At 38.8% G+C, this 17777-nt stretch overlaps 1 protein-coding gene across 4 annotated transcripts in view; it reads right to left on the bottom strand.

Annotated features, from left to right (window-relative positions):
• The window catches only part of cacna1ia (calcium voltage-gated channel subunit alpha1 Ia), a 107028-nt gene that overhangs the window by 56146 nt on the left and 33105 nt on the right, over positions 1-17777 (bottom strand). For all 4 annotated transcript variants that reach the window (XM_079629342.1, XM_079629344.1, XM_079629343.1 and 1 more), the window contains exons 7-13: positions 11463-11811; positions 9718-10121; positions 5529-5680; positions 4420-4605; positions 1582-1699; positions 921-1076; positions 59-146 (exon numbers count right to left, since the gene is read on the bottom strand). In XM_079629342.1, coding sequence (XP_079485468.1) covers positions 59-146; positions 921-1076; positions 1582-1699; positions 4420-4605; positions 5529-5680; positions 9718-10121; positions 11463-11811 — 1453 coding nt within the window. The remainder of the gene's footprint in view (positions 1-58; positions 147-920; positions 1077-1581; positions 1700-4419; positions 4606-5528; positions 5681-9717; positions 10122-11462; positions 11812-17777) is intronic.

Here is a 17777-nt window from a genome sequence, read left to right as displayed (position 1 = left end):
ACAGGAAAACACAGCTGTGCTTTTATAACACTTCTTCAATTATTCCACAGCTCAGTACCTGACAGCTGGAGCGAGTCCTTTTTCTCTGTTTCATCTAAGTTACAAGAGGATCTGTCATCATCCGAGTATGAACGGTTAGCATCGCCCTGTTTCAGACAGAAAAAGGTCAAAACGACACAAGAAAAAAAGTAAGGTTGAGTTATGAAGCAAATACTGATCAAGTCCATTCATACAGCACAGATTTCACTTTTAAAGTGAGGTTGATTATAAAACATCATTTTCACATAACCATACTTTCCACTGCAAAATAGGGTTAACAATGGTATTCTAGTGCTGTGTGAACCATAGACAAATAAAAAACGAGTGTGAGAGACATAATTTCTCTTGTAAAATAACTAAACAGCCATGAGCATTTTATAATAGACATGTCATCTAGTTGCCCTCCCTCTGAAAGTCAGTCGCATTTGCTCTAGTTCCCCATTCACCCTCACATAGTGCCTCAGATCTAGACCATAACCTGGAGGCGCAATTCTACAAGCTCCCTGGAGAGATAACCTACTCCTGCAGACTGGATACTTGCCCGTGAAACCCTATTTATACAAGCATGCACACTGAAAATATATTCACCGGCAACAAAAGCCTTTGGAAAAATGCCCTAGGACAGCGGTAAGATATTAGAGCCACGGCATGTTCTTGCTGTCATTTTGTTGCTAAACACCTGCACAAATTTGACCTTGTTAAGGAAAGCATCACAGCCACCAGATGCTTTCAGGAGAATGTATTCAAATAACCTCATTGGGCATGAAATTTTCAAATTCAGAAACTAAACCTTAAAGGTATTGGACCTGTTACGTCTAGGATTGCTTTGTGCATCAACCAAAACACTCAATTACCCAGATGCCCTAAGGTGAGTACCTTACCTCAGCCTGAAATCCTTCAACTAAGATGGCCACAAGCAGATTGAACAAAACGTAGTTCCCAAAAGTCATGAGCGCGACAAAATACAGGGCTGCCAGGGGGGAGGTAGAGGCCATGCCATTATACAAAACCATGTTCCAGTCCTCTTGAGTTAGGATCTGCAGACACACACACACACACACACACACACACACACACACACACACACACACACACACACACACACACACACACACACACACACACACACACACACACACACACACACACACACACACACACACACACACACACACACACACACACACACACACACACACACACACACACACAAATGACAAATGTTATCAAATACTGTTTAACTTTAGATTAAACTAGGGAGAAAATGTATTAAATAAATAAATAATTAGATATATTATGTATAATTACTTTTTCCTATCTTTTTATTTTATATAATAAAACAGGCATATATATATATATATATATATATTATTATTATTTTTTTTATAGCATGTACTAGTCTAAAAATATTTCAACTCTGCAGAGAATACCCAGGTGTGTGTGATTAAATTGTGTTTTCACCCAGCTCCCAGTTGCCCTGTGTTCCCCATCACCTGCAGCAGTGCTTTCATAAGTAAGATGAGTTTTGAGAGCGCTACGCACCTGAAACACCGTGACAATAGCCCAAAGCAGGGAGTCGAAGTTTTTTCTGTCAGGAACCGTGTCCCCAGCCTCTGTCTTCAGGCTGAACTTACAGCCGAATATGTGCATTCCCAGAATACTGCAAAAACAAACAAGCTTTGAATGTTAATCTCACGTTTAGATATTCTGATACCGTATGTTTCCGATCAACAGGATGTGAGATGAATGAGTCTGTCAGAGGTGAGGGGCCTATAAAAATGATATCAGTGCTATGTGAGGAGACATATGTCCTGGTTGGACAGCAGCCAAAGATGAGATCAGTCACGTTGGAGAGACGAACACAGAATTCAGAATGCAACACGAGATAAATGAGACAGAGGTGATACTAAAAACATATGCATGCAGTGTTGGTGGTAATGTGTTACAAGTGACAGACCACTTCACATTTTATTTTTAAAGGAATAAGTAAAATAATGTGTTAGTTAAACCATAATATCTGAGTTATAACTGAACAACTCTCATTCATGTAAGGCGTATAAGTATTGTAGTACTATATGTGTGAGTTGTGTAGATCTAGAGAGGGGGTCGGCAACCTATGGCATACATGCATGCGTGCCAGCATTGGCACAAGGAGGGATAATCACTGTCATGTGCCAATAGCTAAAGAAGTGCATGTATTTAATTTAAATAAAGTCCTTTGGACTTGCATAAGGACATGCATTTTAAGGTAATTATTATTCCTCATATTCACACAGTCTGCTTAGTTAAGTTAGGCGCAATAAATACTATTAAAGTTTGAGATTTTAACCTGCGCAAGCGTGCAAATTCGACAATCCATTTGCATCTGGAATTATCCCTACGCATGCCATAGGTTGCCGACCGTTGTTCTAGAGAATACGTGTCATGCTTTTGACGCACAGCAACGATTTCTTTTCAATTAAAAAAAGTGCTTTTAAATTTAAAAATAATGCTAAGCAAAAATAAATCAGAATAGTGGACAAAATAACAAAATCTGGTGCTACCCAGTGTTATTTTGGTATCGCATGCTATTATAGATTTTAGTAATATTTTGAATGTTTTCATTTTTTCATTTTCCTTTTAATCTTAGTAAAAGTTTTGCTGTTTTGGGGGGATTTTATTCATTTGTTTATATGTCGATATAGCTTATACATTTTTATTTCAGTTTAAGTTTGAGTTATATTAGTACACGAAGTTAAACTAAATGTTTCCTTATCAACAAGCTGAAATAAAAGTTAAAGTTTTTTACATTTTTGACATTTTTTTTATTTGTATTATATTTGTAGTTTTAGTAAATTATAATAACACCGGTGCTGCCTTAGAGTTGCTCTACCATGGTACTCGCAGGTATGGTCGAAATAAACTTTGCTGTTGTCTTGACAACTGGCTCCAGCCTGGTTGTTAATGGTTGCGCACAACTTAAGACATTACGAATGTCTGGTTACACTTTATTTTAAGGTGTCCTTGTTACAGTGTAATTAAACATTTAAGTACTCTGCCATGTTAATTAACGACATGTACTCACTACATAACTAGGGTTATGGTTAGGGTTTGGTTTAGAGTTAGCTGCTTGTAATTATGCATTATTTACTGTTATTTTTATAGTAAGTACATGTAAGATGTGTAACAGAGACACTGTAAAATAAAGTATTACAGAATGTCTATATATGAAATATAAAGTGCTTGTATGAAATACGCCTATATAAAATCTATAAGATGTTTAAATCAGATTTTAAACAGGCTGAAAAAAACATGGTGTTTAGCTGAATTTTGTTTTAGTATTATATGTTTCTGAAAGTGAGTAAGTGAATGAATGAATGAGTGAGTGAATCCATGAGCGAGTGAGTGAGAGAGAGAGAGAGAATGAATGAGCGAGTGAATGAATGAGTGAATCAGTGAGTGAGTGAATGAATGAGTGAAAGTGAACGAATCTCACTTTTGAAGAAAGAAAAAATAAGACAAAATAGAAACTTAATGTGCCTTTTCCTAAAAAGTAATTTTTTTTTTATAATGCATTACTTTCACCACAACATCCCACAAAACTCCATTCAAAACACCTAGTGAAAGACAAACTTAATTTGTGTAAAACAGTTCTCTATGCGGCAGAGCAATGGTGAAGCGGATTAATAATTGGCACAACTATAGCTTCCAGTCTGTAATGCTGATTCATTCTCTCCATTTCCTCCAAAGACACGTCATCCGAGACATCTGCTAACAGTTACTAAAGCCTGTTGACTGTACCCACAGGCTGGGGACAACTATCCATTTAAGAGACATAAATCAGGGCATCGTTTTCAGATGAGGGGTTATAAATTGAGATGCTTGGTGGGGGGAGGGGGTTGGGGGTGCTGAAAGCTAAACGTGAGTGGGAAAGACGGATCGGCAGGATTGGTTTATGCACTCAATCCTGCAGTAGCCTCCATCTGTCTCGGTGCACTCTGCTGGAATTGCAGCGCTGCAGGGGAGAGGCGGGTGAGTCAGTGGGCACCAGGGGCCTGAGTGTTATTGTTCTGCTCTCCATCAATCTCACTCTGATCCTTATGGGCCTGTCACTCGCAACTGAAGCTAAGGTGTGCTCTGAGCAGCCTGTGCAGCTGAGACGCTCAGCCATGCAGAGCCCGGCGTGATCCAGCTGCGAGGAGGGGGCTGCTGTCAGGTGTGGGATTTTATAAACCCAGGCTGCTTTGTGTGATAAAGTGTGTTGCGTTTAATACAAACAAGCGTGAGCTCGGATATGGACATAGACTATGAGTAAGCACACAGATATGAAACACATTGGGTTTCATTCACTAATAATTGCATACGAGACCCACTGGAATGCAATAACAAAGCCCAACCCACCTGAATATGAAGATAAAGAGCATTAGTAACATGCAGAAGGTGGCCACATTGTCCATGGTCTTCATCAGGACCACCAGCTGTCTGCGCAGAGCTGGCATGAACCGCACCAGCTTTATGACCCTCAACAGCCTGAACGTCCTCAGGACGGACAGACCCCCGTCAGACTGCCCAACGATCTCGCATACACTATACACACATACACAAAAAAGCATTGATTCAATTGTATAAAAGGGTGTTTCTTTAACTGCAGGCACTTTTGTGAAATTTTGTCAATTGTCTATTGTTAGTATTGTAGTGATATGAAGCACAGCTCACACTTTAGTTACTTTCAAACCAAGCAGCTTTCTGTTGGTCAACGCAGTGAATTCGTTGAGAAATCTGCATGGGGAAATCTTTTGTCTTCATGATTTGTGATCATTAGTCATCATCATATACTTTCAATCTTAATAATATAATATTGTAATAATAGTTTATGATGGATTTACGTATGTTAAGTTTAAAAATATGCTGAATTTTTTTTCTGACTTTCTATTGTAGTTTCATTTTAACTATACCAAAATGTTTTGCTCTGAAAAAAGTTTTTGCTAAAGTCTACATGGTTACCAAGAAGACAATAGTGTCAGTAATTATGTTTGAGATGAAACGTGCAAAGAAAAAGAAAAAAACTAGGTTAATATCACAATTTTATTTTTGAGTTATTGTCAGCCAAACTCTTTTTTTTGTCAAAATAATATGCAAAAAGTGTGCATTTATGATACATAAAATGCTAGCTTTGAAATAAGCCTTAACAAAACAAAAGAATCTGTAATTTAATCAAAATAATTTCCACCATTGAATGCTACATCATTTTGCAAAGTATTTAATTACTTTGAGGGAGAGAAAATCTCTTGTTAGACATTGATAGTTCACAAATTAAATAGTCTAGTGAGTGCGTGAAAAATGTGTCCACAGGACCAAAAAAAATTACCACATTTGAAGAAACACCCATATAACAGTATCATTATTTTGATAAAAAAATTATAATTTCAAATATAATCATTACAATTTAAAAAATGCATAGCAACCACAATGTGATTTTATTGACAAACTATAAAAGTAAATACATTTACCTGATGATCACAATAATGCCATCAAAGATGTTATAGGGATTTCTCAGATATGAAAAGAAGCCAAATGCAGTGAGCTTGAGAATCATCTCCAGGGTGAACATACTGGTAAACACTATGTTACAAATCTCCAGGACATCAGTCAGTTCCTCAGGCTGTAGACAGAGAGACAGAGAGACAGAGAGACAGAGAGAGACAGAGACAGAGACAGAGACAGAGAGAGAGAGAGAGAGAGAGAGAGAGAGAGAGAGAGAGAGAGAGAGAGAGAGAGAGAGAGAGAGAGAGAGAGAGAGAGAGAGAGAGAGAGAGAGAGAGAGAGAGAGAGAGGTTGGGATGGATAAAAGGAGAGGTAAATGTGGAGAGGTCATTTCAGATCACTGCATTGCTGTTCAGGAGGGTGTGCATTGTTGCATGGACAAGATCAGCTCATGACAGCAGGCATAAGTTCCTCAGTGAGTCTGTGACCTCTCGTATGATACAAAGGTCAGAGAAAAGAGAGTTTAAACCTGAACAATTCCTTGCGGAACGTCAGTTAGGAAAAGATCAGGGGTGATGAGAGTACACTGAGACTGTATGCACCATAAGTACTGCATGTCTGCGGCTTATTCTAGCCAAGATCCACCAACTTATACAGGAGGAAACTTATTGACATGAATTGATTATGTTTTTGAAAAAGTCTCTTTTCCACACCAAGGCTGAATGTATTTGAACAAAAATACAGTAAAACAGTAAATATTACAATTTAAAATAAGCATTTTCTATTTTCAGTGTCAAATGATCCTTCTGAAATCATTCTATGCCGATTTTCTGCTCAAGAAACAATTATTATTATTAACAGATCCTTAAAGGGACACTTCACCGCTGGAAAGATGAATGTGTATTTAAATTGGGTCATTTATGTAGTAGAAATTTGAAATTATTTTAGAAGTTGGTGCCTTCTAGACTGAGAAAAGCCAGAAAATTTATTTTTGGCTCATGTGGATGAAAGACAAGAACTCCCAGAATGTACTTTCACTTTCCTACGAGGCCACGCCTACTGGTTACAGTTGACTTGAAACTGAAAAGTCACCGTTTTATCGTAAATCTCCTTGACGAGTTAGACCGTCCCAGCTCAAGTCTGCCCGGGCTCTTCCTCCTGACCGCCGGGCGGGTCTCGCTTCTTTGCTGCAGCGGCTGCTCCGGCCACAGCTGTTCCTCGCTGTGTTGCGGCTCGTGCGGGTGGCCACAAGCGTCGGATTCATGCGCCGGATTTCGGCTTTTGGTTTCTGTGGTCGGCATGCATTCTGTTTACATGCACGCCTTTTGTTTCAATCGGACTGAATTAATTTCGATTGGTGAATCTGAATGTAGTGTTTACATGATCGCTAAACAAGTGATCAGTTGATGTGCGTTTTAGCATTGTGAAGCAGAATGCATGACCTGCAAAGCTGGCACGTACATGTCAGTGTCAAATAATATAATAATGTAGGCGTAGTGAATGGCGAGTGTGGAAAGTAGGAGTCGAGTCCCGGACATTTTGGGCGATCTCGAGGTCTGGTCTGGTGCGCTTTAATACAGTGCTGCTTAATATATGTGTGAAATTCATGATACTTTGATGCATACCATTTCAGCATTTATTTGAAATATAAATATTTGGTAACATTATAAATGCTAAATTTGTTTTTACTACTACAGTAATATACACACTAACCTAGCATCATATCCTCTTAACCAAACCTAAACCTAAGCTTTGTTTCCAGACAGACTGTGTGCTCATGTACATTGTGTAAAGCCAGCCATTCAGTTTGTAGCTGGTAAGTTAAGCCAGAGCTCCAAGTATCAGACAGCCAGTGAACAGATTGTGGGTGGTCTGTCGAATGCTGAGACTAGTGTAAAATCTACTGCGCTTAGAAAGGGATCAACAGACCACCCCGATCTGCTTCAATCCACGCTGTTTAATCTGACATCACATAAATCCATTACACCTTATCTCAGTGTATGTTCATGTGCACGAGCGAGAGGGCGACCGAATTCCAGGGGAGCGAGAGCAAATTCTGATTCGAAAACACTTCCTTCAATGTCCCTTTTGTTCCTTTTTCCTCCATTCTTTTATTGATCAATATCTTTCCATTGACGAGTTAAGCCAGAGAAAACACAACTGAAGGACGAATGAAATCCAAACCACAGGCAGCTCCAGGGAGATGCCATTTAGAGAAATTGAATATTGACACAGCAACTAGGAGTAATAACGGCAAAACAATACGGTAAAATACACCCATAGCTTCTCCCCTCTCCCCTTCCTCAAGCTGTACGGTAAACTTCTCTAATCAATCCATTGGCAGATTGTCTCATTATCTAAGCTATTTAGATAGTATAGTACACTACTTAAAAGAGCAGTTAAGCGATTATTTTGTAAAATTTTCACCATAAATGGAAAGATCACTGAAATATATCTTGAGAAATCATACCTACACTCTTAAAAATAAATAAGGGAGGGGTTGGTTAATGACTAATCTCTATATCCAAATTTGGGGACTTCACTGCTATATAGCATGTGAAAGACATTATTTCAGTTGAGCGTTATATCTGAATAAGCAGTATTCATTAAACAGTAGGCAAAAGCTAAGATACTTAAAATATTAAATGCATCCTCAATTTCAGGAAGAGGCAACAAAAGTGTTGCTAAAACCTTCCCACTACAAAATCTCATCACTCCAAAATTCCACTCCTTGAGGTTAAGCTGAAGTATTGATTATATTTTAAAAATAAATAAAATCAACTCAAAAAAATGTTTGTTGAAAAAAAAAAAACTGTCATCATTTACTCACCGTTGTTGTTCTAAACTAAGTTTCTTTCTTCTGCAGAACATAAAAAGCAGATATTTTGAGAAAGGTCTCTCTTTTTTTGTTTGTCCATGACAATAGTAACCCAAATTGTTTGGTTATCAACATTGTTTAAAATATTTTCTTTTGTGTTCCACAGAAGAAAGTAAATCATACAGGTTTATAAAATCATGAGGGCGAGTAAATGATGTAATCATTTAAATTTTTGGGAGAACTATTTAATCCATTTAATCCTAAATTGATCCACAATTCAAGCATGCAAACTGCATTTTAAATGTTAGTTAAATACAATACATCAACATTTTCAGCTTTGAAATTGCATAAGTTTGAGTATTTTGCAGTTTTAATCATGCTCTCACTGGTTGCTCAGACGATCCCACAATCCTTGTTCAATCCTGGCACTCAGCTCCCATACAGAATGGATTGAAACAGCAGATAATCATACACCGTTGCAGCAGACTAATCTGATAGCATTGCTTATAGCACCTTTATATTCACATTTACTCATTTAGCACACATATCCCAAGCAATTTCCACTGCATTCAAGCTATACATCTTTTCAGTCGATGCATTCACTGGGAATCGAACCTCGGTGTTGCCATGCTCAGGAATCTTTGAATGCATTTGATTATGCAGACCAAGCGCATTTACAGTCATTCAATCAAATAGTGTGTGTGAGCACAAACACACACATGCTGCCCACACACATGTAAATATTGTGAGCTCAGCTTAACCATCCTTTTTGAGAGCCAGGTTAAAACATAATGAGTCACAGCACATGATGTCACCACACGTGATCTGTTTAACCATATCAGGTCGATTGGAACACAAACTCATGAGGAAAGACCTGTTGAACAGATGCTGTGTTTCTATGCAAATGTGCACACAGGGGCTTCTCAGTCTTGCCTGCGTGGGCTGCATTAACATGATGCTTCACGTGTTAAAAATGCTGCGTAATAGAAGCCAATGGTGATCTCATTTTCTCTCTCTATATATCCGTCTTTCCCCGCTTGTTGATATTTTTAGAGCCCACAGAGATGAGAAAAAAGGCCCCACTGCAGGCAAGGCAGCAAAGACATGAGGGGGTGGAGGAGAGAGATAGAGAGAGAGCAAGTGAGTGTGCATGAGTAGTAGTAGCTTTCTACGTCTTCCAAAGATAATTAACTGCACTTTCAAGGCAAGAAAAAAATCCAACAAGACTCCAAAGGCCGTTCCACACGCTCTCATTACTTTGAATGGCAGGCCCTGTGAAGACTCTATCAGCACCGCAGAAAGAGCCGGCTATTACAGTAATGTGTGACATGATGAGGTTGAACACTTCTTTAGACTGGGTTCATTATGTGAACTGACTGCACTGCGGGTGAAATTACCTGGTTATGGTGCTCGATGCCCATGCTGATTGTATTGATGAGGATGGCGATCATAATCCCTCTGTTGAAGTACTTGCTTTCAACGATACCCCAAAGCTTCACACTTATTTCATCCCAGATATCTTTACATTTCCCGAAACAGGTGCGTTCATTGTTCAGCGAGTCCTCAGAGTCCTCGTCCCCCGTCTCATCCAAGTGGTTGTCATCCCTGTCGGTCTCCTCCAGCACACTCTCCTTTTCCTCCCCATTGGCCGAATGCCCCGTCGACCCCTCCCCCTCCTTGAGTGACAGGGCTGCAGCACACTGTTGACACTCCTGTGGGTTTGGGGTGATGGAGAGGGAGATGGCGTTCTCTAGAGTTTGGGAGCTGTGGTCCAACTTAGTTTCGTGAATACAGTGAGGCGCTATAAGACAGAAAAAAAAAGAAAGAAAAAAAATGGTTTGACATTTGCATATAACACAATCAAATTTTTGCCCGTCAGTTTCTTGGATAACTGCCATGATACTGCTTTGGATTGAAATATCATTGGGATATTAAAGCAAAGACGTGCATGGATTTGTTCTTGTTTTTATTGCAACTTGCTCTTTGCCACACACACACACACACACACACACACACACACACACACACACACACACACACACACACACACACACACACACACACACACACACACACACACACACTTTAGTTGTCTAATAAACCTGGCATTGTGTACTACAACAATTGTTGGCTCTTTGATGAATGCTTTGTTCTTCTCTGTAAGTCGCTTTGTATAAAAAGCGTCTGCTAAATGCAGAAATGTATGTAAATAACTTGCTATTAAGTTTGGAGTATCAAGGAAGCTAATTTGAAACTTGGCCAGGCTTCAAGCTCGTGCAAGTGGCTAAATACCCTGACTGAACCAAATGACAAATATCTCTCTGATGATATAATTTATTATTTCAGATAATTATTGGGGTTTCGAATGAATTAATGCTAATAATAGCACCAAAATTAGTGAAAAAAACTGGAATACATCATAATTTACTGTATATAACTAAATACAAAAACAATAAATTTAAAAATAAAATTATTATTTGATATAAATTGCTATACAGTGATTTCTTTTTTTGAACTGTCCAAATGAACCAGTTCACTAGAATGAATCAGAATTTCCAATGCTACATATGAATGAGAGATTACTTTTTGAAGCCAAATACAAGTGATAGCATTAGAAAATCGGATTCATCCTAGTTCTATCCTCTATCACTTGTATTTGGCTTCAAAAAGTAATCTCTCATTCATATGTAGCATTGGAAATTCTGATTCATCCTAGTTCTATCCTCTAAGTTTAAAACCAGTTTACTAGAAGGATTGAATGATGTGTGTTGGAAAGTCTGATTCATTTGATAAAAGCAGACTTTTCAGCACAACATGTTAAACAAAACAGTTTAGGATGAACAGACTAACTAAAATAAAGCAGATTTTCTAACATTATATATGAGTAAATAAATTGAATCAAACTTCTTAAAACTTCATATGAGCGAAAAAGGAAAAAGTTTATGATGACTGATTTCGATAGAATGAATCACATTTTTTAACATTACAAATGAACGAGAGAGGGCAGTATGTATGAAAGCTTGCTACTATTTTGAAAACCGTTGACCTAATGTCAGGCTACTTATTTTTAGTTATTCATTTTAGTTATTTACTCCCCAACACTGTTAGTCATTTCTCTGCCTCCAACTCTCTCCTTACTCACTCTGAGCTGAACGGCAGTGACGTCTTTCTCCACCATTCACATTAGCTCCTCCCCCTGTCGATCCTGCACCTCCTTTGCCACGCCCCTTCCCTCCCCCAGGAGGAGGGGCTTTGCCACGGAGCATGTAGTAAAGGGCGGCTGAGCGACGGCGGGCCTTGCGTAGGATGTGGCAGACCAGCTGGAAGAGTTCCTCGTAACAGTCTCCGGGCTCAACTAGCGAAGCCAGCGTGCTGGAGGACAGGTAGCGAGCACGTTGCTCTTGCATCAGCTGGTGCTCTCGCTGTTTGGTCTCCGAAAACTGAGTGGCAATGACAACCAGGCACAGATTAATCATGAAGAAAGATCCAATCTGGAACAGGAAGAAGAGAGAGATCTTGAATATGATGAAAATGATCAGACACACTTACATTGTTCTAAAAACCCTTAAAGGTGCAGTCACATTTACCATTGTCCAGAAAAAAATTCACAGCCAAAATCCAGCCACAATGAGTTCAAGTTGGTCATGCAATTTTGTTGTGTTGAACAAAAAGAAAGCTGCTTGATTAGATTTTTCTTTCGTGAATAAAAAAAAAGAAAAAAGGTTGAAGAACTTTCTGGTACTGGTCAATCTTTTCTGAAGGTCATATAAGAGCTTGCTGTTGTTGTTCATTGACAACTCTACACTTTAAATCAAAAATGTTTTTGGATCTTGCATTCAATTCGCTGATTCAATGATCGCAGCAGTTACAACAAGTGAGTTGACAACCTGAGAACTTAATCAGAGTCTGATTTTTTAACAAATCATTTAAACTAATTGTGCAAACCAGATCAATCGATTCAACAAATTTGACTTACAGAAGAACCAAATTCATTCATAGACTCCTCTCAAGGATTGCTAATGCAGATTTTTACTGAATAACTTTTTGGTCTCTTTGTCGCAAAAAACTATTGTATGACTTCAGAACTCTTGGAATAAAGAGCACAAGTCCTATAGACCACTTTTACGATACTTTTATGGTGCTTTTGCAACCCTTTAGAAGCTTGAAGGCTCCAGGCCACATTCAGTGTAATTTCTTGAAAAACTTCAGGATATGCTTTTAAAATTTCTCCTTTTATGTTCTATGAAAATGGGTTTGAAACGACAATGTTCATATCCATTTTTGGGTGAACTAAACCTTTAAATATATTTATTTGAGTTTACATGCATTTTGCTGTCATTACAATACTTAAAGATCATTCTTAAGCTTCATTCTGTAACCATAACTCTCACACGTCATGTGAAGTCTCAGCTACTTTAAGAGGGAGAAGGCATTCTCTAGAGTTTGTGAGCTGTGGTCCAACTTGGTTTCGAGAATACAGTGAGGCACTATAAGAAAGATAAGGCGCTTCAAGTCTTAGCTGCTTTAAATATCCAGATCTACATGACACCAACACTCCTTGGAAGCTCTCTAACACAGCCTGTGCTGCAGTGTTTATCATTAGCAGTGGCCATAGCTGTGTGTCAAGATGAGCTGCTATAAACGGACCCTATGTTTGAAAAAGTCAGCAGACGCCCAAACAAGAGACTGTTTTGTTGTGTGTGCGCCTGTACCACTCTGGCTTTGATATGCTATAATTACCAGGCACTTTCATAGCAGCAAAACCTCCAAATATCTCCTAGTCCTCGCAGAGAAGGGCTAGATCCCTCTGCCAACGTGAAACGGATTAGAATCGGGAGCCAATCATTTTAAAGACTGAGGGCGAACCAGTTCCAGACTTATCAGAAGAGAGAGCCTGCTCTTTTTTCATTCACCATTCATATCACTGGCATTTGTCAACACGCAAATGCACACAGATCTTGCTCGCCTTAATGAAAGTACAGCCTGGTTGCAGCTTATGTGAAGTAGGGATCAGAGAGGACGGATGAGTTGTGAGGAGGACAGAGAAGGTGGAGAAATGAGGAGTTGGGCATATGTGTGTGTAGGGCAGCTGTGCAGATGCATCCTGCCTTCTCATCTGCTGTCCTGATTTGGGATTCTGATGTGTGACTGGACTGCTCCTAATCAACAGCCAGACTTCTGTTTTATGCAGATAGACACCTTCTTTCCTTGCAGTCACCTTTCCTATCATTGATTCCACGGTACTGTTTAATGCCCACACACACACACAATTAAAATGTGTCTTCTGCTGATATGCTATGAACATATTTGTTCCTTTAAAGGGATAGTTTCACCAAAAATGAAAATTCTGTCATCATTTACTCAGCATAATGTCGTTCCAAACCTGTACAGTATGACTTTTTTCTTCAGTGGAATTCTGTCTTTATGTGAATTTTTGAGGAATATCCACAGCTGTGTTTCCCAAAAGCATCATGAGCCCAAGTTGATCATGGACAATTTTCTCTACGATCAACTTAGCTCACAATGCTTTTGGGAAATGCATCCCAGGCCAGTCTTTAATATTATGAAAGAGAATGAGGACTGGGGGACAAAATAAGTACCGTACTATAAAAGTGGTAGTGATAGCTTTGTCTGAAGAATAGTTAGGAATTTAAGTAATTATTTACTAAAAATTTGGACATTGGCTCTAGCTCTCCTATATAATAATAAAACAAAATAAAATATGACTAATGCTTAATTAACAGCCCACAATAAGAGAAGATTAGTCATGAACAACTTAACTTATTTGAGTTTGTTTACACCTTTAAGTCCCAAATGGTGCCTTTACAACATTGAAGACAAATCAGTGCAGTTACTTATACAATATTTTAAAACCAAAGTAAAAAAAATCATCTGACATTGCTTAGAAATATAGACAGAAAGCAAGAAAGGGAAAAGAAAGGGTCAGACATACAGAAGGAACAAGGCAGAAGTAGAAAAGGGGTCAAAGGGGTGCTGGTTAGTGAGTATACTTCAGTTCTGTTACAGTTGGATGAAAGATGAGAGGTGATGATTTATACTCTCATTTAATATTGTTCTTACAATGTAAGGGTCTGGCTGCAGGCAGGGTGACCTTAAGACTTCCTGTCCAAAAAAAGAACAGTAAGCAAAGCCGGCAATTTCATTATTTTGCTATTAATTAGAAAATGTGAGGGGAACTTAGCCAATAGATTTATATAATATAGATTAGGCAAAAAAGAAAATAATATTTATGAATCATATTCATTACTGAAACCCACAAGCAGCAAGCCAAAAACATTATATTTTACATTATACATAATATTTTGTTGCCTCTAATCAGAGAAAATGCATTTACTCTAATTATATGTGACCATTCGTTCAGCTGAAGAGGAAAAACTTGGCACAGAGATGCCGAGCCTGAATTAATTTCTCCGATGTTCAATAGAAGTGAAAGGAAGTGAATAGAGGTGCATCGGCGGGGTGCGGGCTGTGTCGGCACACTATGGCCCTCTCTCTACAGGTAGCGACTGCTGGCTGCGTGGTTGCCAGGTTACAGACAGAGCAGGGCGTCAAATAAGTAAATAAAAGTGCTGAGGGACAGCCTGCACACACACGCAGTGAAAAGACACATCTTACTCCCTCAAAACAGTGCAGATCACATAGGGATTTGGTTGTTGTTTCAAGCTGTGAAGGGGGGCGCCAGAGAGCATAAAGCATCACAAACTAACAGCTACATAGTTTATGATTTAAAAAAAAATATGTATATGAGTTTTCCTGTTCAGTGTGATGTTTAATGTACCCACACTTGTTAGTAACTGCCTTTTTTTAAGACATGTAAAAGCTTTAAAAAAAATCATGATAGGGAATAAAATAGAACAGAATAAAACATGGAAATACATTGAGCTTGCGTTAACCACATACCTTATTTTAAGCATTTAACCAAAAACTCTTTTAACCCCAAAACCAATAAAAAAAAAAACAAAGACTTCGTGAAAACTGAATCTGAGTTTTAGGACTCATTCCTGCAGAACTCTGTAAATAAAAATATGATAAAATTAACCTTAGTGGGCTTGAATGGTATTTGTATGTGTATATATAAGCATACAGACTATTTTTATGTTTATATATGCTTTGTGTAGTTTCAGTACTTAAAGATTTTTACAACATGTATGCCTTTACAACAGTATCCATGGTTTTAGCAAAGTTGATAACTATGATAAAGTATCATAAGGGCGAGTATAAAGCACACGCTGCATCCGAATGCATAGAATTCGAAAAACATTAGGCAAAAAGTCATACTTCCGCCAAGATTCTGAAGTGAGCATTCGATGGACTATCCCGTGAGGCCATGAGAGGGGATTTATGAATGGAAGTGAAGCAAAGTAACTGATGCTGGTAGGTCACGTGTGATGTGACAGTAACAACATGGCGGATATAGTATGTCCAAATTTCATTCATTCAACCCATATTCATTCAATATAGAGCACACTTTTTAACGGTCGCAAAGTAAATTCAAATTCAAATGAAGTAGGCTACCTACTCTGACAGTGCACGATTTCGAGTCAACTGGGCTGCACCTATGGACCTTTCGTCACTTCCTGTTTTTTAGGCAGCACAAGACTAATAATGACTAGTCTAAATGATGCCTGCTCAGTCTCTTTATACTTCACTCAGTGTCACATTCCACCAGTCAAGGTACTGCTGGTGCATGCTGGGAAAGATCACATGACAGCTTCGCAGGGTGCATGTGCTGGGGTGGCAGGGTCTGTCAGGAAGTGTGAGAGACTGCCGTGATGGCAGCAGGGGTCCGCTAGTCTGATGAGCTCTAATTAACTGCTAATGCTTTCACTCTGCTGACCTACACAGGATTAGGGCCTGTCATTAGCCACACACACACACACACACACACACACACACACACACACACACACACACACACACACACACACACACACACACACACACACACACACACACACACACACACACACACACACACACACACACACACACACACACACACACACACACACACACACACACACACACACACACACACACACACACACACACACACACACACACACACACACACACACACACACACACACACACACACACACACACACACACACACACACACACACACACACTTCCTTTTACTTGCCATTTGTTGGGCTAAAATGGATTTCGGCATCTCCAGCAGTGCTATCAGTTGTCTAACATGCGTTTGAACGCAGGAAATGGGAAAGGTAAGAAAAGCACAAATAGCTACAACAAATATCAGCAGGCCTCTCCACTATCTGACCTGCACATCTCATTCCTAAATCCATTCCCTTCCTCTTTTATTCCTTTAGACTCCTGCTGTCTTTCAGCCTCAGATCCTTTTCCTTCTTATCCTCAGGGCATTTCTTTCTGCTTGCTCTCTTCTTTAATCTTAGGAGAAGACATTATCCGAAGCACATCTCACTGCAGGGCTGTCTCGTACACTGCTGTTCCTCCCATTCAACAAAGAAGGGCTGCCACGGTACAAGAGCTGGTTTCAACACAGCATCGTTAAACATACAGCTGAAGCAAAGATACATTCATTTTATTGTGTCCAGCTATTGATTCTTCACTATGTTGTTCATTGACTAATTGATCTCTGCGGCTCCGTCAACTCCTAAATCTGCTGTTTAGCTAATATCTGCATCTTTGAAACCTTCAGGCCATCAATGGGAGTCATGCAGATTCAGTTAAGCTCAGTCTGTCAATAAAAGCTGTTTGCAGATGAATCTCTGAGGAATGACGGTAGTGGTATTTTTAAAGATTTTAAACTTCAGCTGCAACACACCATATGGTAAGACTAATCAAATGGATATTGTCCATAAACATCTATTACCCGTTACGTAGCCTTGCATTAAAACTACTGTATTAAGTTTGAGCTTACAGAAGGCACTCTAAACACTAAATACGAGTCTCAAAAGATGATTGTTTTGGAAGAAAGAGTAAATAATTAGTACTAGGAATGCACAATATATTGGTGCCATAGTAGTTATCGGTGATATTAGAGATTTTTTTCTTTAGAATATACAACTGAATATCCATTTTTTACATTAATGTTGTGATGCCTAATTTTACTCTAAATTGACATTTAAAATGGTTGCTTGCAATATTATAATGTTTTATTTTTATTTATTTAGACAAAATAGTATAGAATTTTAATATCAGCCATTAATCGGTTAACATAAAAATAATCACTAAATCACTTATCTGTATATATTAATATCTGTGCATCCCTAATTAGTAGGCTTTGTGCTGAAAGTTTCAGTGTTGTAATGTGTTAAGCTGTATTTTTGTGTCCAGGGGAGAGACATGACCTTTTTGTTCTTACCAGTGAGACCAAACATCCAGTTTACCCTCTGGCCCTGTTAAAGGTCACTAAACTTCAGGTCCTGCCAGACTACATATGCCATAT

This window comes from Phoxinus phoxinus (assembly GCF_949152265.1).
Source record: "Phoxinus phoxinus genome assembly, chromosome: 1".
Classification (NCBI taxonomy): domain Eukaryota; kingdom Metazoa; phylum Chordata; class Actinopteri; order Cypriniformes; family Leuciscidae; genus Phoxinus; species Phoxinus phoxinus.
This window is presented reverse-complemented; position numbering and strand designations above follow the sequence as displayed.